Genomic DNA, 27,931 nt, shown 5'->3' on the forward strand with positions numbered 1-27,931 from the left:
GAATACTCTGGGAAACTCTTAAGGCCTTCTTAAGAGGACAGATTATCTCATATCTTTCCCACAGAAATAAATCCGAAGCCAAGAAAGTAGCAGAGATAAAAAGCGAAATTACTAAAATAGATGAAGAACATGCCAGACTACCAAGCGAGACTCTACATAGGAGGAGGCAGGCTCTACATTCAGAATTAAACCTCTTGACAACTAAAGAAACTGAACAACTAATCTACAAATCCAGACATCATTATTATGAACATGGAGAGAAAGCTAACAATCCAAACAACAAATTCACAAGCAAGAAGTAATCACCAACACGAACGGAGATAAAATCGTCGAACACAAAAATATAATGTACACTTTCAGAGACTACTATAAATCCCTATATACTACTGAGTTTAAAGAAGACAATACACAATCTAATGCATTTCTGGATACATTACAGATACCACAAATAGACGCTTTTAGTGTGGAGGAACTTGATAAACCTCTGGCATTATCAGAATTACTAGATGCTATAAAGTCACTCCAAGGTGGAAAGCAGCAGGCCCTGATGGCTACCCTGCAGAATTTTACAAGAAATTCTCCGCTCAGCTAGCTCCCTCCTATTAGCAACATTTACAGAAGCCAGAGATAACCAATCTCTTCCTCAAACCTTTCGCCAAGCACTAATGACTGTTTTTCCAAAACAAAATAAGAACTTATTATAATGTGCATCATACAGACCAATCTCACTTCTGAATAACGACGTTAAAATACTCTCTAAAATCATAGCTAAAAGGATGGAGAAAGTGCTCCCTGTAATATCACAAGACCAAACTGGATTTATTAGGGGCCGACACTTATCTTCAAATCTTGACGCCTGTTTAATGTAATATACTCACCAACTAAATCAAACACCCCAGAAATATTATCATCATTGGATGCAGAAAAAGCATTCGACATGATTGAATGGAAATACCTTTTTACTACATTGGAGAAGTTTGGGTTTGGCCCGAACATTTGTGCATGGATTAAATTACTGTATACTAACCCAGAAGCTTCAGTTTGCATCAACAACATTTGCTCAGACTACTTTAAACTAGAACGTGGCACTAGACAAGGATGCCCTTGTCACCGCTGCTGTTTGCATTGCCATTGAACCACTGGCAATACATTGTCGAAATACTGATCAGATAAAGGGGATTAGCAGAGAAGGACTGGAACAGAAAATCTCATTATATGCAGATGACATGGTACTGTATATATGGACCCAGAAAATTCTGTGCCTGCAGTCTTAGCAGCACTCACAGAATTTCAAAAGATCTCTGGTCTCAGAATTAATCTGAATAAAAGTGTACTCTTTCCAGTGAATTCTCAAGCATATAATATTAGATTAGACACCCTACCTTTTATCATTGCAGAACAGTTTAAATACCTAGGGTAAACATCACAAGTAAACATAAAGCTCTTTATCAACAAAATTTCACGTCTGCATGGAAAAAATTAAACAAGACTTGCATAGATGGTCAACCCTTCATCTCACACTAGCTGGAAGAATTAACACTGTTAAGATGAATATTCTTCCTAAGCTCCTTTTTATTTCAAAACATCCAATATACATTAATAAATCATTCTTTAAGCAATTAGATTCAACAATAACCTCATTTATTTGGAATTCAAAACATCCACGCATCAAAAGAGCGACCCTACAAAGACAAAAGGCGGCATGGCTCTACCTAACTTCCAGTTTTATTACTGGGCAGCAAATATACAGGCGATAAGAACCTGGACACAAATAGAAGAACATACACAGGCTTGGACCAATAGAAGTAAAATCCTGCAGTACTTCTTTGTATTCCTTGCTCTGTGCTCCAATAAACACACGTTATCGGCAATACACTAATAACCCAATTGTGCTCCACTCACTTAGAATCTGGAACCAATGTAGAAAGCATTTTAAGACGGAGAAGCTTCTATCTGTGGCACCTCTGCAAGAGAACCACCTCTTTCAACCTTCACAAACATATGCAGTTTTAATATCTGGAAAAATTTGGAATTAACTTGCTTAGAGATCTGTATATAGACAACGTCTTTGCATCCTATGAACAATTACATTCCAAATTTAACATTCCAGCTACACATTTCTTTCACTATCTTCAAATCAGGAACTTTGTTAAACAGAACCTTCCAGATTTTCCTCATCTTGCACCCTCATCCATGCTGGAAAAATATTGCTCAATCTCAAGGACTTAGACTCCATCTCTACAATATATAAAATCATTTTACAATCCCTCCTTTCAAAGATCCAAGAGGACACTGGCAAAAAGATCTCTCAATTAATATATCAGAAAAGGAGTGGAAAGTAGCAATGCAGAGAATTCACTCGAGCTCCATATGCGCAAAGCATACAATTATACAACTCAAAATTATATATCGAGCACATCTGTCTCAACTAAATCTCTCCAAAATGTTTCCAGGGCATGATCCAACCTGCAAAGTTGCAACCAAGTCCCAGCCTCGCTAGGTCACATGTTCTGGGCCTGCACCAAATTAACATTATTCTGGAAAAAACTTTTTAAATTACCTTTCAGACAGCCTTGGACTCACAATCCTTCCTAACCTTTAACAGCTGTGTTTGGGGTTCTTCCAGAGGGGCTTAAAGTGGAGAAAGACAAACAAATTGTGATCGCATTCACTACACTTTTGGCACGCAGACGGATTCTGATAAACTGGAAGAACCCAAACTCTCCTCTTTTAAGTCAGTGGGAAACTGATGTGTTATATTATTTGAAATTGGAAAAATCAAATACTCAGTTAGAGGATCGTACAGACTTTTTCAAAACATGGCAGGATCTAATCAGTAATATTTTAAAATAAGTTCATAAAGCACAGAGAATTTATTAATTTAGGTATGTTTACAAGCCTTAAATTTTACGCCGTTTGGCTTGCTCTCTCTCTCAGGGGCAGGGATCGATCTGTTCTTAACTCAATTTTTCTTTTTCTAAAAACTTGATTGCTTTGTATGGATTGCAATAAAATTAAAAAAATAATAATAATAATTGGAAGAGCAGTGAAACTGGGATGGCACATGTACAGGTTAGTTTAAGGTGTTTAAATTTGACAACTCGGGAGGTAGCAAGGTGTCTGAGGGAAAAAAAAAGGAAAAATAAAGCTAAATGCTGCTGTTGTACAAATCAACACAAATAGGATATTCTTTTAAAAGAAACTTTTTAAATTAAACATAATACAAACATATGCTATTAAGACAAAAAACAGCTAAAACAAAATGACAGATATATAGTCAAACACATATGCGAGAATTTAAAAGTTGTTTCTTCATGAGACACGGTTGGTGCTAAAATACTAATCAGGGATTATAGAAGCAAGTCATTGAAGTTGTATTACAGACCTCCTAGCGTGTCTATCAGTAAAAAAAAATACATTTCTGTATGATATTAAATGGGCTAGTTTAAAGGGAATGAGAAACAGCCAATTTCAGTTATTAAAATATAAAATTAGGAGAATAACACACAAGGGTAAAATAACTTACAGATCTGATTAATATTACACTAAGGAAGACCAAAGTGGCAAAAGGTTGGGGGAAACCAGTCAGGATTTTATATGATTTAATACATTTAGTAAACCTCTTTAACGAGTGCAAATCATTTAAATCATCATCATGGTCTTTTTAAATGCAAGATCATGAACTTTAATTAATGAAAGGCACACTTTCAGAAGATGCGGAACAGTAGATTGGGATAACATATGGAGCCGTTAAGGAATATTGCTAAAACTTTAAAGAACTAATTAAAAGCTACAGATGTTTATACAATTAATAAGCAGTATCGCAAAAAATCTAAATAGATGAAGACAGACATAAGACTACTCACACTTGAAGGCACTGATAACCTTTATGCCTTGAGGACAACTGAGAAAAGAACATTTGAAATGCCAAAAAAACAAAAAAACCAAAAACTGGACAGTTAGCAATGCACTGAGAAGCCCCCAAATTATACCCCTCTCACTAGTTTAGGAGTAATAAAATGTTTGTGTAAGGTTTCAACGGCATTAAAAGTTGAATATGGGTAACAACATAAAACAATTAAAATAGACGTCAGACACAGGCTAGTAAGTATATAGAAAATCGAGATACAATCATTTCGGAGATTATAGTTCATGACATGCTAAACATAACAGGAATGGGAAAAATTGAAGGCGGATGACAATTATGACAGTGGTCAAAGAGGTTACTGATCATAATGGAAACATCCATAAAGCCATAACTGATGTACTGACAGATCTCAGAGACGATAATTTTTAAGAATGCTACCATGACAGAAAGAAGGTCAATAGACCTTCTTTGATGAATAAAAAATTTGGACGCCGTTTTCCCTCGCCTGGACGCGGGTCACCGGGGCCCTCCTCTGGAGCCAGGCCCGGAGGTGGGGCTCAAAGGTGAGTGCCTGGTGGCCAGGCCTGCACCCATGGGGCTCAGCCGGGCACAGCCTGAAGAGGCAATGTGGGTCCCCCTTCCCATGGGCTTACCACCTGTAGGAGGGGCCAAGGAGGTCGGGTGCAGTGTGAGTTGGGTGGTGGCCGAAGGCAGGGACCTTGGCGGTCCGATACTCGGCTACAGAAGCTAGCTCTTGGGACATGGAATGTCACCTCTCTGAAGGGGAAGGCCTGAGCTAGTGCGCGAGGTTCCGGCTAGATACAGTCGGGCTCACCTCAACGCACAGCTTGGACTTTGGAACCAATCTCCTTGACAGGGGCTGATGACACTATCACTCTGGAGTTTCCACCAGTGAGAGGCACCGAGCGGGTGTGGGCATACTTATTGCCCCCCCCAACTTGGAGTCTGTACATTGGGGTTTACCCCGGTGGACGAGAGGGTTGCCTCCCTCCGCCTTTTCCTAACTGTTGTTTGTGCATATGCACCGAACAGCAGTTTGGAGTACCCACCCTTTTTGGAGTCCCTGGAGGGGGTGCTAGAAGGCATACTTTCTGGGGACTCCCTCGTACTGCTGAGAGACTTCAATGCTCACATGGGCAATGACAGTGATACCTGGAAGGGCGTGATTGGGTGGAATTGCCCCCCCCGATCTGAACCCGAGTGGTGTTTTGTTATTGGACTGCTGTGCTCATCATGGACTGTCCATAACGAACACCATGTTCAAGCATAGGGGTGTTCATATATGTACTTGGCACCAGGACAGCCTAGGCCTCAGTTTATAGATAGATAGATAGATACTTTATTAATCCCAAGGGGAAATTCACATAATCCAGCAGCAGTATACTGATACAAAGAAACAATATTAAATTAAATAGTAATAAAAATGAAAAAATGAAAAAAAAATAAAAATAAAAAAAAAGCAGACAATAACTTTAAGTAATGTTAGCATTTACTCCCCCAGGTGGAATTGAAGAGTCACATAGTGTGGGGGAGGAACGATCTCCTCAGTCTGTCAGTGGAGCAGGACAGTGACAGCGGTCTGTCACTGAAGCTACTCCCCTGCCTGGAGATGACACTGTTCAGTGGAATGTTGTTTGTGGTCATTTTGTTGGACTTGTGGCCACATGTCTTGGACACTAGGGTGAAGAGAGGGGCGGAGCTGTCAACTGATCACCACCTGGTGGTAAGTTGGCTTCAATGGTGGGGGAGGATGCCAGTCAGGCCTGGTAGTCCCAAACATGTTGTGAGGGTCTGCTGGGAACGTCTGGTAGAGTCCCGTGTCAGAAGTAGCTTCAACTCCCACCTCCGGCAGAACTTTGACCATGTCCCAAGGGAGGTGGGGGACATTGAGTCCGAATGTGCCATGCTCCGTGCCTCTATTGTTGAGGCAGCTGACCGGAGTTGTGGCCAGAAGGTGGTCAGTGCCTGTCGTGGTGGCAATCCCCAAATCCGTTGGTGGACACCGGCGGTTAGGGATGCCATCAAGCTGAAGGAGTCCTACAAGACCCTTTTGTCCAGTTGGACTCTGGAGGCAGCTAATAGGTACCAACAGGCCAAGCGGAATGTGGCTTCGGTGGTTGCTGAGGCAAAAACCCGGGCATGGGAGGAGTTTGGGGAGGCCATGGAGAACGACTTTCGGACGGCTGTGAGGAGATTCTGGTCCACCGTCCAGCGTCTCAGGAGGGGAAGCAGTGCAGTGTCAACACCGTATATGGTAGGGATGGTGCGCTGCTGACCTCGACTTGGGACGTTGTGGGTCAGTGGGGAGAGTACTTCAAAGCCCTCCTCAATCCCACTAACATGCCTTCCAATCAGGAAGCAGAGCCTGGGGACTCGGAGGTGGGCTCCTCCATCTCTGGGGCAGAGGTCACCAAGGTGGTCAAAAAACTCCTGTTGGCAGGGCCCTAGGGATGGATGTTGATACGCCCGGAGTACCCTCAAGGCTCTGGATGTTGTAGGATTGTCTTGGTCTCTGCAATATCGCATGGATATCGGGGACAGCGCCTCTGAATTGGCAGACCGGGGGGGTGGTCTCCCTCTTTAAAAATGGGGACTGGAGGGTGTGTTCCAACTACAGAGGGATCACACTCCTTAGCCTCCCTGGAAAAGTCTATTCGGGGGTTCTGGAGAGGAGGGTTAATCAGATAGTCGAACCTTGGATTCAGGAGGAACAATGTGGTTTTCGTCCTGGTCGTGGAACAGTGGACCAGCTCTACACCCTTAACAGAATCCTGGAGGGTGCATGGGAGTTTGCCCAACCAGTCTATATGTGTTTTGTGGACTTGGAAAAGGTGTTTGACCGTGTCCCTCGGGGAATCCTGTGGGGGGTACTACGGGAGTATGGGGTACCAGACCCCCTGATAAGAGCTGTTCGGTCCCTGTACAACCGGTGTCAGAGCTTAGTCTGCATTGCCGGCAGTAAGTTGAGCCTGTTTCCAGTGTGAGTTGGACTCCGCCAGGTCTGCCCTTTGTCACCAATTCTGTTCATAACGTTTATGGACAGAATTTCTAAGAGCAGCCAGGGTGTGGAGGGTGTCCGGTTTGGTGGACTTAGGATTGGGTCACTGCTTTTTTGCAGATGATGTTGTCCTGTTTGCTTCATCAGGCAGTGATCTTCAGCTCTCTCTGAATCGGTTTGCAGCCAAGTGAGAAGCGGCTGGGATGGGAATCGGCACCTCCAAATCCAAGACCATGGTCCTCAGCCGGAAAAGGGTGGAGTGCCCTCTCAGGGTTGGGAGAGACATTCTGCCCCAAGTGGAGGAGTTCAAGTATCTTGGGGTCTTGTTCACAAGTGAGGAAAGAATGGAGCGCGAGATCGACAGGCGGATCGGTGCGGCATCTGCAGTGATGCGGGCTCTGCATCGGTCTGTCGTGGTGAAAAAGCTGAACCGTAAGGCAAAGCTCTCAATTTACCAGTCGATCTACGTTCCTACCCTCACCTATTGTCATAAGCTATGGGTAGTAACCGAAAGAATGAGATTGCAAATACAAGCGGCTGAAATGAGTTTCCTCCGCAGGGTTTCTGGGCTTTCCCTTAAAGATATAGTGAGAAGCTCAGTCATCCGGGAGGGGCTCAGAGTAGAGCCACTGCTCCTCCACATCGAGAGGAATCAGATGAGGTGGCTTGGGCATCTGATCAGGATGCCTCCTGGACGCCTCCCTGGTGAGGTGTTCCAGGCACGTCCAACCGGGAGGAGGCCCCAGGGAAGACCTAGGACATGCTGGAGGGACTGCGTCTCCTGGCTGGCCTGGGAACATCTTGGAATTCTCAGGGAAGAGCTAGAAGAAGTGGCTGGGGAGAGGAAAGTCTGGGCCTCTCTGCTCAAGCTGCTGCCCCCGCGATACGACCTTGGATAAGCGGAAGAGGATGGATGGATGAATAGACAGAAAGACTAACATAACATTTTTACTATAATGATAGTCTCACTAATTTCATGATAGGTTTCACATTCACAAATGACTACAATTTTGTAGATGTTGTTTCAAACCAAAACAGTTCATTATCAATCAAGACTAGGTAGCACTTTGTTTTAAAAAAAAACACAAAAAAATGATCATAAAACTCTTGGGAATAACTGGCAAGTTTTTTTTGCTAGCAAAATAATGGTAGTAATTATAAAAGCTAAATTAGTAAAGCAGCTATGCAGTACAGGAATGTAAGCAAACAGCACAGATTTAAACACTTATGATCATGTTTTATTAATGGGTATGCTGAAGTTTTGTAAAAAACAAAACAACAATGGATAGCACATTAGTTAGACTAATAGATTGCCTACAGTCATCTAATCAATGCAGATGGACCAGGAATTCTGCTAGTGCTTGGTGCAATTTAGGCACAAGTCCTTTTCCAATTAAAAAAAATTTGAAATTCAATTCCTCTTCATAACCGGAATCTTTCTATAACAATATAGACATCCTAATAATTGCAGAGATGTCAGTTCAACCATTCAGTGAGAACATATAAAACATTTTGCGTAACACTATATTAAACATTCATACTTCATACATAAGTAAAGAAGAGCATATAACCCTGGCCCACCACAGAAAAGTATATTTGAAATGCACAATGACCTTTCAGTCATGTAAAAATGCCATCACACAACCACTATTCTAACCAGAGTCTTTTCTTTAGTGTCACATCTTACTGTGAATGGCATGCTGATACTTCATTAGAAGGCAAACTTATTTCTGGGGGTGATCCATCTTGAGGTCAAACAGAAGCAGAAAGCACATGAAGCATCATTTAGCTAAGACTACAGTGATGTTCACTTTAATTGATAATTTTACTGATGGTTAACTGGTTAGATTTGTGGAAAAAATTGTCATTAAGTGCTTCAGAGCCCATCTGCAATACTATGTTTGTTTAAAAATGCAGTCTGTTTTCTGCTTTCATCCACACTCCCCCAGCAATTTCAACTCAGAAATAAACTAGTTTCTGAAAGTGTTCTCCAGAGCAGTATATTTATTGTTCAGCCTTAGCATTGTGGCGTGGATGGGTGTTTTTCAAAAATTCACACTCTACTCACGCTCTGATTTGTTTGTGCTTATTAGGCAACCTTTGCTTGATTGGATTCTGCTCATTTCAATGTCTCTCTCCCTGATTGGTCACTTTTCACAATAGAAAACAATATTGCAACATAGCGGGCATAAAAGTTTTTTTTTTTCCCCCCCATGGCGTTTGTTGTGTTGCTTACTTGTATGGATCTAAAGTGTGTTTTGTTTTGTGTGAATGCTGCATAAATATATTTCTAAAAACATATTTTTATAAATATATAAAATTAAAGGCAAATAATTTTACCAATTGCTACAGTTTTGTGATAAATCCCATGGCCAGCGGCATTACAATCCCTTTAAGGATCAGTGGCTTTGAGTAAGATGTCTATGCTGTGCGCATTTCCAGACAACTATGTTATATGTGTTTTGATAAATGACAGCTCACAAATATAATAATTCATACCAATGTTATAATGTGCGTTGATGAGAAAAAATGTTAACCCAGAAAAGCAATGAATGTGACATTTGGAGTATTGCAGTTGCATTTTAAGAGGGTTAATGATGTGCAATTTTTTTATCAGTTTATATCAGCTATCTGTTGTCACTTGTCAGGACTTCATACCATTGCAGTCACTTGTTTTCGATAATTGCATTAAGCAAAAATACAGGTACGAGCCACTCCCTGCATATAGAAAGCTGCATCTCTCCTGACCAACAACCTCTTCGTGGCCTAATGGTTTGACATAACATGGTCTAGCGCTGCTTGGATGTAACCGTGTCTAGATGTATCCGTTGGGGTTTTATCAGCCAATGAAGGTCTGCAGCAACGTGCTTGTATGTACTATGGAGCAAAATTATTGTTGCACAACATAATACTCTTCCAAACCCTGACCTCATTGATATGTAAGCGAGTTAACCTACCTCCCTTCCCACCTAATAACCACCACAATTTACATTTATTTGGTGTTTTTTGCACACTACTCAAAGCAGTTTACATCAAAAGTGGGGAGCCACTTCAATCACCACCAATGTACAACACCCACCTGGATGATGCACCAGCAGCTCTTTTGTGCACATTAGCAATTAGGTGGTGACAGGCTGAGAGACTAACCAATTATAGACAGGGAATGATCTGGGGACCAGAATGGGTGAGGCCGTCATGGACAATTTAGACATGACATCGGGGCACACCCTACTCTTTTTGAAAGATGCCCAGGCATCTTTTATGACTACAAAGAGTTGGGACCTCTATTTTACATCTCATCCAAAGTACATCATCATTTTTACAGCACATTGGCCCATTCACTGAACTGGGACATTGGTATCTCCCTGATGGCCTCAACATGAGTATTCAGAATTTGCATTCTTTGTATCAACAGATGCATCTGAGGTGGGATAATATATAATGGTATAATATACAGTAGTACTAATTGAGGTGGCTGTCCTTCCTGCTGTGAGACAGTGTTAGGTTGTGATGAGTCGTTTGTGAATTGAACAAACAGGTATCCAGGTATATTTTCTAACAAGATCTTTTAGTGAATCAGATATTTCTCTTAGTAGAGTAACATTGACTGGGCTTCCGCAACCTGTGTACCCACAGCAGGAACAGAAAAGCATCTGAGCGGAATCCTGTCAAAGGCAGCACAGCAGAGGGGGAAGAAAAAGAACAAGTAGCTGAGGAGTGCAGGGAATTGAGGAAGATAGAGACAGAATAGTGAGAGATGGAGAGGAAAACAGCACTCCTTAGAAGAGTGATCGAGGCTGTAGGTGCTTTTGATTTTCTCATTTGGATGCTGTGCACGGGACCTTATCATCGGGTTGATGAGTGGGAAACCACAGGAGGGACTACATTACATTAATAACGTAAGGTGCTCCGGCATCCAAAAAAAGTTTGCCTGGTGTTCTGAGTGGTTCCAAAGGTCACTACAATACTCTAATACCTAAAACCACCAAATTCCCTGAGATCCTAGCTTGAATGACTGAGATCATGGTTCTTTGTGTTTGCACTACTACATCTGCAAGAATATGGACAATGCTGGATGCACCAACATGTGAAGAAGCCATTGGAGTGGCACTCGAGACTTTGCTACGACTGGCTACACGATAGTCCTCCCGAGTGGCTTCTTCACCAGCAGCTGTAACCATCTTTGAATGTGAAGGTTTCTCATTAAAAGGCTGACAAATATATAAAATGCATTAGAGCATGGTTATTTCACTCAGGAGAATAAATTAAGCTTTTTACTGGATTCATCTACAGCAGCCACATTTGGCATCTCAAATAACAGAGGCCATTCAGTGGTACTGCTGGAAGAGTTCTTGGTAATCAGGGCAGCAGTGACACATTACCATTCAATATACTGTACTTGTGCTTAGGCCATCAAATAAAGGTGCTTCTATTTTAGAGGCAAGAAGTTTTACTTCACAGTCTTCATGGTTTTGCTTTTTGACAGTCTTCTCTTGATGCCATTGTCTCTCCTATCAGATAAATCTGCTCATTATACAAGAGGTTAAATTGCATAGTCCGTATATGGTTGTTTCAGGGTGGCAACCAGGTGGAGTCTGTGGAACATTTATGTACATGCACTTACAAGAAAACTGATTTATAAAGGGTCAATTGTGTAGAAATTTGCATATGAATTTTATAAAAAAAAAATATTTTGCCAAACACATTTTCCACAGCAGAGACATGCATTACTCCCACACAGATCTAAAAATCACATCTTATGAAAGACAGCATTTTCATATAAGTAAACCCTAAAGCTGGTCATGTCCAAATACTTTTAAAATCTTGTAAATTGGTAACTTTAGGTAGTTCAAAAAAGCATTTATTACTCATTTACTGTTATATAACAAAAGCTTGAAACTTCTTCAGAAAACTTACAAAACATCAGTAAAGTGTTTATTCAGTTCTACAATGGGACCTACTAACAAACTTGTCTGAGGCAGCTTAACCGAGACACATTTCTGTAGATATTACATGTTTAATATAAGACCCATGACAAGTCATTTTACCATCATGTCAATATGACACACTGCACAGAGATGAATAACCTGTCGATTGATACAAGTATTATGGAGACCAAAAGAAGCCTTTGTTAAGGTCTTGTCACAAAGGAGTAAATGAGTAATAGATGCATTTTTGCTGTACGTAAACTAAAGTGTGCCATTAAATAAATTATAACTTAAGAAAAAAAAATGCCCTGGCTGCATAAATATGCACAGGGCTTGTAACAATGCTTAACTAAAACAATCCAATTTCAAACCAAATAGAAAAATTGAGCTATTTTAATTAGTACTAAAAAGTTTTTTTTTCTTTTCAGATGGGTTTACGTCTCACTTTCATAGTGCACTAAAACCATAGTTAACGAAAGAAACAGTACTGTATTATTTCAATGTATAAATAGTAAAGTTAACTCAAGAAAATTTCAATGGCATGATAGATAGATAGATAGATAGATAGATAGATAGATAGATAGATAGATAGATAGATCACTAAGAGCCATCATCAAGTGAAAGAAATGTGTCATCAGTAGGAGAATGAAAATAACAGGGAATCAAAATTGATGACTGGACAAAGACAGCTCATCAGGGGAGCTGCCCAGAGACCAATAACAATCTTAAAGGAATTTATGAAGAAACCACCAACAACCATTCTTCATACTTTCCAGAGGGGCCAAACTGAAGCAGAGTGGCAACACAAAAGAACTTTACAGTTAGTCTAAATTCTACAAGACAATGCCTTCAGCTTCTCATAGCTATGAGACCAATGTGTTATGGTCTGAAGAGTTCGGGGTAAAAATGTTTATCTTAAAGGTAGCACTGCATTTAGCCACAGAATTGTGATATGAAGCTGCTTCTCTTCAGTAGTTAATAGGGTTATTTTAAGGATAGACAGAAAAAGTAACAGTCCTAAAAATCAAGGTAGTTTAGTACAACACCTAGAAATCTAGGGGACACAGCCATTTCTAGCAAGGGACAGCTTTACAAGAATGGAGTAGCCCAATCACAGAATGGACCTCAATCTTAAATCTGTACACTGATCATTGCCTCATCATTTTTGATTGAGCTTGAATTTTTCTGCAACTAGCAAGGGATTAAAATTGATGAGGTGGTTGTGGGTTTCTAAGACTTCTGTTATTTTCAAAGCAAGAGAGGATTCCACAAAGTATTAAAGGTGATGTGCACTTCCTCATCAAAGATACTTTCTAAAAAATAATCCATTTGGCTTCATTTAAATATAGCTGGTTTCATCATCTTAGAAATGGTGATGCATGTTGATTTCAGTCTTCACAAAATGTACACTTTCAATAAGTGTTGTATGGACATTTGATATCCACTTTTTAAATTTTTGTTATACACACACAAACCCACATTTAATCTAACCAGTATTTTCCACTAATAATGATTACTGAAAGAATTTTAAAATAATGCATGCAGACGCTGACTCCCCTCTGCTACCAAACATACATGATACTGATTCCAGATTAATTTCATATCAATTTTACCATAAACAAAAACAAAGAAGCAGAATTAAGTAATCCAACTTAGAATTCACTGCTTTTAGTCATTTAGAGAGATTTTTATAAATTAAAAAAATCTATGGCAACATTAAAAAAATATTTTGCAATAATGTACTATACAAGCTATAACAGTAGCAATTTATTTAAAAAATAGAAAATGAAATTATAAGAAAGATTTTCAGTATTACATACCTCTGCCCCTCGATGGTCTGTGAAAACTCTCATCCATCCCGTCATAATAATTTCTTCCAGGTCTTTGATTCATTGGCCAATACTGGCCTCGTTTTCTAGGTGGTCTAGCTAAAAATTATGAGTGTAATTAGGGAAAGAAAAAAAACACATAAATCCAACAGTTGCTTTGCCAGCTTATGTGGCTAACAATCATGCCCAATAAAGCCTGTTTTTTATGATGTGGTACACAAAGCAGTCACTAAGTTCTAAGACTGACAGCTATGTCATGTGGCAGTGCTGAGGTTGTAAGTCATTAGCAAATGCTTGTTACATTTAATTGCATAAAAGCCATATCTGTAATGTGTTTGTTCACTCACTAATGCTGAAAAGTTTAAGGAGGTTGAAAGATTGGGGAATGTCTAATGCAATGGGTGAGCCAACAATGTCATCTTTTGAGCTTCAAGCCAACATTAAGCACTTAGCAGTACTGCTTGCCACACTTTGTTATTGTGTAAGAAAAGCATGTCAGGTTTAATCTAAAAAGTAGAGATGGGCATCAATGCAATCTGTCAGTGAATGGTTTTCATAAACAATTTATTATGGCACTAGTGTGCATCATTATAGGATGACCACCACTGTAATATTCATCTTAGAGATTTCCACCTTCTTAGAACTGCCAGTGTTTGAGCAGTGTCATGCGGTTTATAACATGTAACTGTGCAGTGTCTGTCCTACCATTGAAGTCGGTCAGTTGACCATGAAACTGAATTGTACTGTTTCCGAAATTGCATAGCTGAAAGTAATATCTAATAATTTCAAACTGATTGTATTTTGAAATGCGAGATAGATAGATAGATAGATAGATAGATAGATAGATAGATAGATAGATAGATAGATAGATAGATAGATAGATATATTGTGTGAATGAATCATCACTGCTTTCAAAATTTTTGCTCTCTTAATAAAACACTTTTTTTTGTCCAACATTCTCCTATCATGGGCACCCACTTGTCTCAAACGTTGGGGAACAAAAAAAAGATTTGCTAAAACAAAAAAATAATGATCCTTATACTGGAGTAGGATATGAAATGCAGCTAAACTAAAATTAAACAATCAACACAGCAAAAAGACTGCCATTTTAGGCATTAAATGCATTGCTAAAAGCTAATTTAAATCAAAGTATAAGCAGCTCTGTATTATCGTGATATTCCCCTCTACTTACCCTTTACCTATTTTTTTCAGGGATAAGTCTACTCATTGGGTCCATGACCAGGTTGGTCTACTGTCACACCTTAAGGTTAACACACATACATAGATATACGCATACACACAGACCTTAACCACAAACTCATATGAAAGACGTATACAGATGCACATTACTCCCTAGCACTTTAAACCCACACATGTACCATATGAATATCACATGCACAGTCTGCTTTCCCTAGTACTCCAAGAGACTTATCGTAGGCATGGACAACGTACGATGTGTTAGATACATCTCAGACCTAAATATTACTTTTGGTCTCCAAGAATATATTCAAACATATAAAGGCCCAATATCCTTGGCTAAATGCCATTTAACAACCAATGAATGTCTTACTATAACACACTGTTCAATATTGAACAGAACTCTTCGCCCTCAGCCCGTTAAACCTTGCAGCTTGGATCATATGGCACTTCCCTACTGCTCCAAGTGCTGTAAAAGTTACCTTATTACTTCAATCAATCTATTTATGAAGACAAAGTATAGTTTAAAGCTGTGGTATTTATTAAATAAAATTAATACCAGTATGGAAAAGCATAAAAGAAAATGTTTGAGTAAGTCCATTTCTCAAACCAAGTTTTTGATGTTTTAAGAACCTTCCTCTCCCAACCTGTAAACTGGTTCGGCAATTTCTAGTTCCATGGCATCTCCTTCTGTTCGCAGGTTATAAAGTAATCAATGCAGCCTGAGGAATAGGTACGTCTTCCTTTCCCAAGCTGTAGACGAATTTAGTCCTAGGTACCCATCGCTGAACATGTGATAAAAGGATCACTACAGATTGAGGAATCTCTTGGATTTTCTGCTCCATTTAAACAGATGTTACTGTGATTGATACTGATATAATTTAGGAAAACCAAATGCTTTGATGTCCTTCCTTCTTAAGTGTTACATTTATCCTGTCCATTTGAGCAAAATATTTGTTTTAAAAAGATACAATTTGTTAACTGTCCTTGTAAGATTGGGTTCATTTTTGTTCATGTGAACAAAAAATAAAATCCACAACACTATAAGCTCTCAAATGGGATTAACATTAAAGCTCATGTTAAAACTCAGAAATTATTGACCCCTGCCATCTATGACTAGATTAAAGGCACTTTCACATTTGCTCCAGGCGCACTTTAAGAAAATCCATAGTTTGTCTATCACTGGAAAAACGTATGCTTGTTTCTTTGACTGAATGGTGATAATGTAGACTTTCATATATTGCAGAGTACAGAGTAAAGATAAATCATGAATAAATGTTTAAAGATAATCTTTAGTCTTCAATTTCATTGAATTTTTTGATTATATCAGTACAGGCAGTTAATTTCACAGGCCTAAATTAAACATATCTATGTTTATCGAACTGTCTCAATACAATAATAATTTTATTGTCTCCGTCACCATAAGCTCTCTCAGGCTGGCATTGTAAATAGTGAGAAACCCCAATACAATTCAGTAAATTGTTGAACTTTGATGTATTTTCTTCTTCATCCATGTGACACAGATTTAATCTTTTTATAATTCAGTTAATATTTTTTCTGCTCAGATCTTAAATTTTCTAAAATGTAGCAACTCAAGGCTACATGTTTCTAAGACAGTCTTGCAGACAGACGTAATATAAGTGACCAGATCTCCTCCTTGACATCCTACAATTGCCAAAACAGAGATTTACATCTCACCATCTCTAATATCCACCTCATGCCCAATGCAACCTGCTCTTGACGAGATTAACCAGCGTGGGATTGATCATCTCTGAAAGTGTATATGTGTCTGTGGGTTAAGTAGGTTGAATATACCGTAAGGACTGTAGGAGCTCTATGTGGATTTCGTTAATGTTAGAGTGTTAGTAATAACACTTCATAGACTGGGGAGAAAGTGTTTCTGCTTGAAGCATTGTTCAACACTTACATGTGACAGTACTGAGGGAACCACAAAAAACTAGAATACAATGTCAGGGTTTTTTTTTTCCCCTACATATCACATTTCTCTAAGTGAGAGAAAGTCACCTTTGTCAAGTAGTACATGCAGATTTTGTATAGCTCTCTATTTAATCTGCTAGCCGACATATAATTTGCAGTGATTGTGAAAATATAATCATAATCTTACCACAAAGCCCTCAAACATAACCATTAACTTTAGTTCCCTGAAATACACTGACTGGATTAAGAAAATTACAAATTTCAGTAAAATTAAAAATAAAGATTAGCTTTAAATATTTACCCATCATTCTGGTTTACCATTTCCTAGCAAAAGGATGAAAAGAATGCAATATCACCATCCAATCAATGCACGATACAGCTTTTCTAGTGAGAGACTGACTATGAAGAACTTTTATAGTGTGCCAGGAGAAAATGTGAAGAAGGTGGTGGCAAACAGAAGATATTTGTAGAGTTTTAACACCATTTTTAATGTAAGCCCAGGTGAGAGATGCTTTTATATTGAATTAAACCAGCCTTTAGCAATTTAGTCCTGATGCTGTTGTAACAATTATACACATTTTTTAATCAAATCATCTATTGGAGCCATATAAGTCCAGCAAAAGGGAAAAGGGGACAAAAGCCTATCTACTTGGTATCTAACAGAAGGCATGTTTCATTCTATACTTAGCTCAGCATGCTACAAGTCTTGTTCAGCCTCACATCAGCTTTCATTGGGGCAACATAAAAGGTCATTAAGAGAAAAAAAGAAGCACTCACAATAATAAGTGCAGAAGGCAAGCACCAACAACTCTTTAGTGCATATGTATGTCTTTGTGGAAGTGACAGAAAAGCCTAGTTTCCACACAGAGAACAAGCAAAGTTAATACAGAAAACTAGCTCAATAAAAGCCCTTATTGGACCGTTTCAAAACAATTAAGGTCTAAATAGTGTTCAACTTAAATTCTGTTCTAAGCCTTGACTGGGGTTTGAACACAAGTATTTACTAGTAACATGCCATTTCAACCTTTCACTTATCTACCTGGGGGTTTTTCAAGCTAGTGAAGTCAAACTGCTGAAAATTTCTAAAATGATCAGTAGCAGTGCGGTGCAGGCTATACACTTCACAATAATTTGGCATTCCTCATTCATTTTCAAAGACTACATTCTCTATGATTTCCTTTTTGCTGTATTACTCATTTTATATTATTTATTTCTACTACTATATACAGTGCATTGAGAAAGTATTCACAGCGCATCACTTTTTCCACATTTTGTTATGTTACAGCCTTATTCCAAAATGGATTAAATTCATTTTTTTCCTCAGAATTCTACACACAACACCCCATAATGACAACGTGAAAACAGTTTACTTGAGGTTTTTGCAAATTTATTAAAAATAAAAAAATTGAGAAAGCACATGTACATGAGTATTCACAGCCTTTGCCATGAAGCTCAAAATTGAGCTTAGGTGCATCCCCGTTTCCCCTGATCATCCTTGAGATGTTTCTGTAGCTTAATTTAAGTCCACCTGTGGTAAATTCAGTTGATCGGACATGATTTGAAAAGGCACACACCTGTCTATATAAGGTCCCACAGTTGACAGTTCATGTCAGAGCACAAACCAAGCATGAAGTCAAAGGAATTGTCTGTAGACCTCCGAGACAGGATTGTCTCGAGACAGAAATCTGGGGAAGGTTACAGAAAAATTTCTGCTGCTTTGAAGGACCCAATGAGCACAGTGGCCTCCATCATCCGTAAGTGGAAGAAGTTCGAAATCACCAGGACTCTTCCTAGAGCTGGCCGGCCATCTAAACTGAGCGATCAGGGGAGAAGGGCCTTAGTCAGGGAGGTGACCAAGAACCCGATGGTCACTCTGTCAGAGCTCCAGAGGTCCTTGGTGGAGAGAGGAGAACCTTCCAGAGGGACAACCAACTCTGCAGCAATCCACCAATCAGGCATGTATGGTAGAGTGGCCAGACGGAAGCCACTCCTTAGTAAAAGGCAGATGGCAGCCCGCCTGGTGTTTGCCAAAAGGCACCAGAAGGACTCTCAGACCATGAGAAACAAAATTCTCTGGTCTGATGAGACAAAGATTGAACTCTTTGGTGTGAATGCCAGGCATCACATTTTGAGGAAACCAGGCACCGCTTATCACCAGGCCAATACCATCCCTATAGTGAAGCATGGTGGTGGCAGCATCATGCTGTGGGGATGTTTTTCAGCTGCAGGAACTGGGAGACTAGTGAGGATAAAGGGAAAGATGACTGCAGCAATGTACAGAGACATCCTGGATGAAAACCTGCTCCAGAGCGCTCTTGACCTCAGACTGGGGTGACGGTTCATCTTTCAGTAGGACAACGACCCTAAGCACACAGCCAATATATCAAAGGAGTGGCTTCAATTTTGTTTCTTCTGAGCCATTCAGCAGACCTGCTTTTGTATTTTGGGCCATAACCTTGCTTCATAACCCAATTATGATTCAGCCTTAGGTAACGGACAGATTGTACATTTCTCATATGAATATTCTGAGAAGTGCAGCTTTCATTGCTCCTTTAATAATGGCAAGTCTTTCAGGTCCCAAGGCAGCATAGCATTCTCATACTTGCAACTCACCACCCCAAAGTTTGATTGCAAGTATGATGTTCAAATGTTGTATTACCGTTACACCAGAAATCATGGGAGCTGTGCCACCTAAGTAGCTCTGCTTTTTACTCCTCTTGTCCATGGAACATTTCAAAAAGCTAAAGAACCATCCAGGTGTTATTTGCAAATACAAGACGAGCGCAAACGTTTCTCTTAGATAGCAGAGGTTTCTATCTTCTTATACTCCCATGAATCCTATTTGTACTAAGTTTGCTTTTTCTATCTTGGTGTTTGCCAGGGCTGGAGAGGTCTGCAGTTCTTTCTAGGACCCACTCAGACTTTCTAAATGAGTTGTTACTGTGTTCTTGCGGTAATTTTGGCAGGCCAAACTTTCCCCACTATTCCCTTACATGGTTTTCATGGCTTCCACTGTACTGATGGGTATCCCTGAGGATAAGAAAGGGTTTTCTAAGTCTTTCCTGATTAGCAAGTTTTTTTCCCCTTATATCCTCTGTAATTTCATTTGATCAAGAGACATTGTTCTTCTACAAACCTTGTGGTGGCAACTTAACTCTCATGATGAAAGTCAATGTATAATAAGATTTAGATTCAAGAGGCCTAGCTGCAGTTTTGTTGTGTTCTGTCCGCTCATTTCATTTATCAATAAACTTGGTCAGCTATTTGAGTAACTACCTTTTCACATGGGCAATACAGGTATTGGATAACTATTACTTAAATATATTAAGCAGCAATTTATAAATAGTGTTATGTTTATATTAGTTCCCTTTATCTTTGACCTTTTTACCTGAAGCCATTCGTTGTGACAAATATACAAAAATAGAATATCAGCAGGGCGGGATAGTTTTTCTCAAAAATGTTTACAGCTATCTTGTTTAAAATACATATACAAGAGTCCTACTAATATATATAAAAACTCAAAACTCATCTGTTCAGGAAGGCTTTAGCTCTACTTGACTTTATTATCCTTCTCTCAGTTTACCTCTCTGTCAAGATGCTAATGTAACCTGTATGTGTGTGCTAGACTTCAATTATGTTGTCTGATAGGCTTTCTCTGAATTTACTGTCTTAATCTTCTTTATTTATTAATTTGGTTTGTACAATGCTATATACCCTGCTGTTCTTTCTTATATTCTGTAAGTGCCTTGAGCATGGGAAAGGCACTGTATAAATAAAATGTATTATATTTTATCACCAGAATATGAACCATGTAATCAGGTAGTGTCATTATACCAAAGCCTATGTGAAAACAAGTTTTAATAGGAGTGCATAGATCATATAGTTTAAAGTTTCTCTGTTTGCTTTCCCTTACCTTGTGGTTTGTGCATCTGAGATTTCTGTTGATAAGTCTTCTGGTATAGCTCTTTATAAGAGCCTGCATCCGGCCTGCTGGCATGTTCCTCATAACATTCCATTACTAAATCAGGGTGGCTTTGACCTTGTACCTTGTGACAAACAGTGCATCCTGTTTCCCTGCAAGAGTTTTTCTCCATTTTTTTCTGGGCAGGAAGCTTAGTACAAAGCTCGGACTGTCCTTTTAGTTGGGCTTCCCTTTTTCTTCCATTCATCTTACAAGATCTACAAGACCTCTTTTCATTGTTTGAGTCCTCTTCATCTACACTGTTTTCATCCATTTCTTCTTCTTCTTCAGTGCTCATAACAGGACTTATGCTTTTTCTTGCTTCCTTTGCAGCTACATTTTTGCAGGCAGTGCATGTCAACTTCGATAGAGCATGAGCACTATGGAGTACCTTTTTGCCCATATTTACATCTTTAATGGCTTTAACCCTTTGGCAACTATGTAAATATAACTTTGACAGACATTGGGCACAGTTTCTTTTCATATTTTTCTCAGTTGAGATTTTCCCAGTTTCATGTAAAATGTGAGAGGAAGCTTTGTCTTCCATACATGTTTTTATATCAGTCTCTCCTACGTGCAGACATCTTTTTTTCTTACTTGTACAACTAGCTACTGAAGCATGAGAAGCAATAGGACATCCTGAACCATCTTGGTCTACCGGAAGCTCACCTTTTGGATCAGTTCTCAAAGGCATAGAACATGCTTCTTTTGTCAGTGGTAATTTACTATAGTAATAGATATTTCCGAAATCTGCTAACCAGCAGGATGAGGGAACATAGGGAGCAATAGATTCAACAGACCACTGAGACTCATCTCTTTGCGATTCCAAATGCGTCACAAAGGGCAGTTTTAAGATTTTGCAGCACTTCCTTCTACTACACTGCATGGGAGAATCTGGAACTGTTGAGCTCATTCTGTTTTCTGGGACCTTCTCAAGAGAGAGTCTTTTAGAAAAGTGTTCAGAATCTGACCCAGTCCCTTTTTCAGTCAGCCAATCTGCTGTTGGATAGTAAGGCATTAGAGTTTCAACAGACCATACAGATTCACTTTGCTTCTGTCCCTCCCTAGTGTGAATACTTTCAAAAGGCAGCCTGAGAATTTTGAATCGAACATTTTTCAGATTTTTGACTAAGCAAATTTCTTTTACTCCAGAATTCCTTTGAATTCCTTTCCCATAGGTGGTGTTCTCCTTCATTATCATTTTGCTGTCTTTTTCAGGGTTGTCACACAGTGCTCTTCGTGGCTGGTCACATACACCAGGCAAACTGTCCGACTGTGATGTACCAAGGAGCAAAATGTCTGGGAAAGTAGGAGTGCATTGTACTTCATTTTGTTCTGGACAAATTGAATTATGCAATACTCCAACTTCATGAACTGAGGAACTATATAAGGGTATAACACCTTCAGCTGAACTTACAGACCAAACATCACAATGAACTAAGTCATCAGGTCTGCTTGGACGTGGTTCAGCTGTGGTTTCACGTGACCGGATGATTTTGAGAGCAGAAGGCATATCTTGACATTCTATGCGCACTTCCTCCTTTTGGAAGAGGTAGCTTCTGGGTGTTGTCATCCTGGTCTTTGAAGTGCCTAATTCATCCTCCCGTCCCTCTTGTCTTGCACTTGGACATTGTGAATTTGTCCCAGAATTACAAGCTTGAGCTGCTCTTCCTCCTAATCCTGAATCAGATCCTGCACCCTGTTCTGTATCAGTACTTCTTGAATTTTCGGAATCTCTCATTACAGAGCAAGGCTCTGTTTGAACCTCTGAGCTCATCATTTCCCTATGTAGTGTGTTTTGTTGATAGCGAAATCTACGGGCATGGTAAGCCATGGTAGGAGGAATATGTGGAGTAAGAAGTCGTCTGTAATCAGCTGGATACAACTGAGCTTGAGGAACGATGTATCCTGGAATTTCCATGTATGGATTAGGAGGTAAGAATGGGTATCCATAGCCATAACCTGTATTAGGAAGGGATTAGAAATTGAAAGAAGTTAATTAAGGAAAGCATACAGAGTAAAGCCTACCCATTAACTAAAATGTATGTTGATCATTTTAGAGAACCTTTTTTCAGGAGGTTTTAAAACATTAAGAATCCTCCTACTACTACTATGAAGCCTCACATTCAGAGTGCATTTGCCTTGTCTTTTTCACTACATGAAGTGTGGTAACATTTTATATTTTCTTTTAACTGAGTTTACGGGGAGGTGGCAGACATTTTGCTTTATATTTGCTTGGGTAAACTAGCTTTGTTAACTTAATGCAGTGGTTCTCAAACTCAGTCCTGGTAACCCCAGATGGTTGCAGGTTTTTGTTCCAAACAGATTCACAATCAGTGAACTATTTCCCCTTTAATAAATCTGTGCTTTTCTGGGTGCAAAATTAGTAGTGTGATTTTTACACTTATGTAACTTTCAGAAATTTGTGTTTCTGCAGTAGTTATAAATGACTAATTGTATGTTGTTGTTTGATTACTACTATGTATTTTTTCAGGGTAGTTTGCTCCATTTTTTTTTTTTTTTAGCTGCAACCTAATAATGACAGTTAATAACAAGAAGATATCCAGGCAAATTACACTGAATGCTGCAAGACTGCAGCTACTAAGCATCACATTTCAGTGTGCTCGGTGGCGTAGATGGGGGGGAGGCGCAAGGGGGGATATCTGTTCCCGGGCACAGCATCCAAGGGGCGCCAAATTGATGTTACGAAATTTTAGAATTAAATGTTTTCCATTCTTTAATGCACTAAAAAGTAAATAAAAAAAGATTTGCATACTCAGTCTATCACTCCATCAGTATGAGGATATCTTTTTCCTATGTATTTTGTCTCTTTCTGATTTCGAAGAACGTATTAGTTCTATATACCCAACAGACAATAATTTATCCCCCCCACTACTATAACATGCTTGACTCCCACCCAGAAACATTTTTGACGTTATTAAACAGGTCACGCGACTGACATGAAGCACTAGTGTATCATTGTCTAAGTTGTTGCAAACGACATTTCTGCGTGCCAAGTGATTTGTGTTTACGTGGTTTGATAGAAAATTGATTGGGCTGTGGTGAAGTATTCTAGTAGATGGCTACAAAAGTCTAGACGTTTCCCCATCATATTTTCGTACGAATAAATTGTAAGTAATGCAGTTTTTATAAATATATAATTATTTTGCTTTATAATTTGCTATATACTTCCTTTAAAATCATTTTTAAATGCAGAAAACAATTTTTTCTTACAAAAACTAAATGACGGATTTAGATTTTAAAGAACACAAGGCGGCGTTATCATATTCGGAGACTTATATGAAATATTTTTCTTAAAACACTATTATTTTAAATACATTTTTAAAAATTTTCTTTCCCTTCCCCATTGCATTTTGGCAAACAGGAGGGGACGCGAAATTCAGTTTTCCCTGGGAGCTGAAAACCCTAGCTACGCCTCTGAGTAAATAATTGATTAAAAAATGAAACCAAAGACAAAGACGTACTGCAGTAGTACTACACTGGACTCTATGAGCTCAAAAAGAATCTTTAACCAATGATTTATTTAAATATGGAAGTTTTCAGTAACATTAAAGAGAGACAATGCAAGTGGAACAGGATAGATCTTTAGCATTTTAAAAAAATATAAAGATTGACTAAATACATTAGCAACTGGAACATTTTGGCCAAACCAAGAATCTGAAAGCACAAAACAGTGAACATGTGGGGACAATGATTCAACATGAATCTGGTCTTAAAAATATATGTTTATATAAACAATTTGTAAAATATATGATTTTAAACAGAATTAAGACACATTTTATAAATTATAATATTGGAATAAAGAATGCACCATATATTAAACATTCATAGTTTGTGGGTGAAAAATGTAAAATTCTTTTTTTTTTTATTCTTTAGCAAAGCATTTTGTGTTTACTTCCTTACCTGAACTGGGAAAGAATCCATAAGGATTATACATATTCTGGATATGCCACTGATAAGGGAAGTGAGTGGGAGGAGGAGGCGGCGGCGGTGGCGGCTGCACATAAAAGAAAGGCCTGGGGTGCTCTGGAGGATGTTGCCCATTCCCCACTGACTGAGTCGTATTCATGTCTGCATCAAAGAAAAGAAACATACAAAAGGTTCTTTACAGGGATATGCTGCATCACTGTCTCTGCCCATTCACCCAGGGGGAGGGAGGAAGGGAGGTAAGGAGAAAACACACAAATCACTAACCTCCTCTACTCTGAGGTGCGTTATCAGCTCAAGCCAGGGATTGAGTATTATACAAGTAACAGCCTCAAAATATTTGAAGTAAATGAATAATAAGAGGCAACCTTTATTCAAAGCATAAACTGTAAATAATAAATGACACACACACAAACACGAAGCATGCTCTCTTAGAATGGCTTTTTTTCCCTCACCAGGAAGTGGACACAGCACTGAATTACAACCACAAAACTAACAATAGAAGAGTGTTAAAGCACAAATATACCAGAAAACAAGCACAAATTTAATTAATAACAACTGCAACCTGAAAAAGTATAAAAGGCTTGGATTAATAAATCCATCACTCAGAGAAAAAACGTGAGGTATTTGGTAAAAATCAGTCTAGAAATAAGCTACTCTTGCCCAACTCTTCTTTAAAAGACGGTTATAAAACCACAAAGGACAACCCGAGATCTTAAATCCATACACTGGAGTTGATAATTGAATTTCCAGAAAGCAATTAAGCACTACAGACTCATGTTTCTTGAAGAAGCACAATGTATGAAGTTATGCACACAACTACTTAATCCTAAATCCAAATGCTTCTAAATTGTGTTTTTGATGTAAAATGAGAACCACACCTTTTCCATGAGTTTCACATCCACTCCAATAAATTGTAAACCATGCTTACTGGTATTTAAACACAGAACATAATATTGTCTAATAAAATGTAAACCATAACACTGCCAGTACAATTTAGGCCGCCAGACCCTGCATCACCCCCGCCCAAAAAAAAATCATTGGTACTTGAGTACTAAACGGACGGCAGTGAGATCTCCGCCATGGAGCCCAACACTAGAATGGGTAGGGGGAAACTTTATGCAACCTCCCCTCTTCAATTTGGTGCCACCGTTCATTTAGTACACAAATACCAAATCATTTAACCTGCTTTAAAAAAACAAAGACACACACATGCAACTGTACTATGCAAAAAAATGGTATCTCATAGCATAAAAAAGGAAATATTATAAATAATACTGTTCACAGCTATTATTCATTCATATTTATAATTTGATTAAACCAAAGAGTATGTTTTGTTTAATATGGGGACAAACCCTGGAGATAGGTTTTCTCCATCCAGTTTCAGAATTAGTAAGTCACTCTTAATTTTATCTGGGGACATTTTCTGCATTGACCAAAAAAAAAAAAAAATACATGACAGCATACGATTTACATACTGTATATTTAAAAGTTGCATTTTTGGAAATTTTTAAAAATATTTCAGTCACTATAATTTTCTTACTTTTATTTCAAACTTTGTCATGTGGTAAAGAAACAATCAACAGCAACTGAAAATTATAATGTTAACATTAGAGATGGTGATAGAATTTCTGCATGGCTTAAAACCACCATAATGGTAAAAGAGGCTGAGTTGTTGGAGGCTTAAACTTTGTGTAAAATTGGGCAGACAAGAAAGAGGGATGTATTTTACAATATGGCCACAGAAAGCTCTAGTCTTTTATAACAAGATCCTGACTATCTTCCATCAACTCACAGAGGACAGTTTACTGTACTGCCCTATGATATAATCTGCAAGATGGGTAAACACCAATGTAGGAGATTTCAAAAACCTGATTAAACTGGATAGGAAGATCATATAAAAGACTGAGCCTGTACTCAAAGGACTGTAGTAATTACAGCCATATTAGCTGCTGGCTTATTCCCAACATGCTCACCTTCATCCTTTTGCCGGTTACAACAGATGCAATGCTGATACAGATATGAAATGACAAAGAATTTCTTTAGGGATGCTATGAGCTAATGGTAGACTGGGAATGATGTATGTACAGTTTAGGGTATTGCTGTTGTAGAATAATTTAAGCCTTATTTGGATGATAAGTGTTACTGCTGGAGCAAGTGCACAATGAGGATCAATGATGTGCTACCTGTATCTACAGTAACAGCATCATTAATCAGAAAATTAACCAAACAAAAGCTAAATCTTTGAAATGTTAAAAAAAAAAAAAAAGAATTTGGCCCTGTATAACAAAAAGACAAGTACCTAGCACATTCTTATAAAATTAACAGAGTGTAATTTCTGGGTAAAGTAGAAACTGGTAAATAAGAATGTCATTAATTACAGTAGGTGTCCACATAAAACAGAAACTGACTGGAATAAAAATTTTAGTCAGGGAATTATGTAGCCTCAGATTTTAAAACCCCATACTTTGCTGCCAAAGCAGATTAACAGAATTTAAAAGCTCCAAACAAAAACATCACATCTTGGGGATTAAACAAATATACATGGTGGGCATGCGGAGTCACAGAATAATCATAAACTAAAAGGAATCAAACCATTGTGTTTTAGGGGATGGGTAATAAAAATAAAAAGCAAAATGACTTTTCATCACAAACGTAGATTCTTCTATGACCCAACCAACTTAAAATATTTGCTTACCCATGATTTGCCATCTAGATTATAATACAGGTAGAAGAGCACCTGAGTAAACACCACAGAGGAGGAAGTATTCAGTTAAAATATTTGTGTACTGTATATTGCTGGTGTCAAGATGGAAAATTCTTTGAAAGTGAATTATAAAATGACATTTTATGAGGGCTTTTATTTTCAGCTAGTATCGACATCTAAGGTGGGGTTTATGATGTTGCCTGGACAAGCAGGCTTCACATGACACACATTAAGCCTGGTCACTTTAGGCCACGGTAGCTGTAGGTTTCATTGCACCAATTATTTAGTCAGAGTAATATTTTTAATTCAACTCAAGTGCTACTCTAATTTATAGTAGTTTTCTTTCTCCTGTGCTGAATTCAACTAAAACTCACTTAACCCAATTCAAAATCATAGCATCATAAAGCATCAAACCATTCCATACAAGTTCCCATTCCATCACAGAGCTCACTGAGGCACACACCTACAGTCACAACAGGCACATTTAGAAGCACCAAAATCAACCTGACGAAGACGAATTCGGGTGGAGACAACAA

At 38.7% G+C, this 27,931-nt stretch overlaps 1 protein-coding gene across 1 annotated transcript in view; it reads right to left on the reverse strand.

Moving 5' to 3' along the window:
• The window catches only part of LOC120529399 (bucky ball-like), a 46,039-nt gene that overhangs the window by 12,513 nt on the left and 5,595 nt on the right, over positions 1-27,931 (reverse strand). Inside the window, exons 2-4 of the mRNA XM_039753162.1 lie at positions 24,665-24,832; positions 20,693-22,702; positions 13,636-13,743 (exon numbers count right to left, since the gene is read on the reverse strand). Of these exons, the coding sequence (XP_039609096.1) occupies positions 13,636-13,743; positions 20,693-22,702; positions 24,665-24,830 (2,284 nt within the window). The 5' untranslated portion in view covers positions 24,831-24,832. The remainder of the gene's footprint in view (positions 1-13,635; positions 13,744-20,692; positions 22,703-24,664; positions 24,833-27,931) is intronic.

This window comes from Polypterus senegalus, chromosome 5 (genome assembly GCF_016835505.1).
Source record: "Polypterus senegalus isolate Bchr_013 chromosome 5, ASM1683550v1, whole genome shotgun sequence".
NCBI classification, from domain to species: Eukaryota; Metazoa; Chordata; class Cladistia; order Polypteriformes; family Polypteridae; genus Polypterus; species Polypterus senegalus.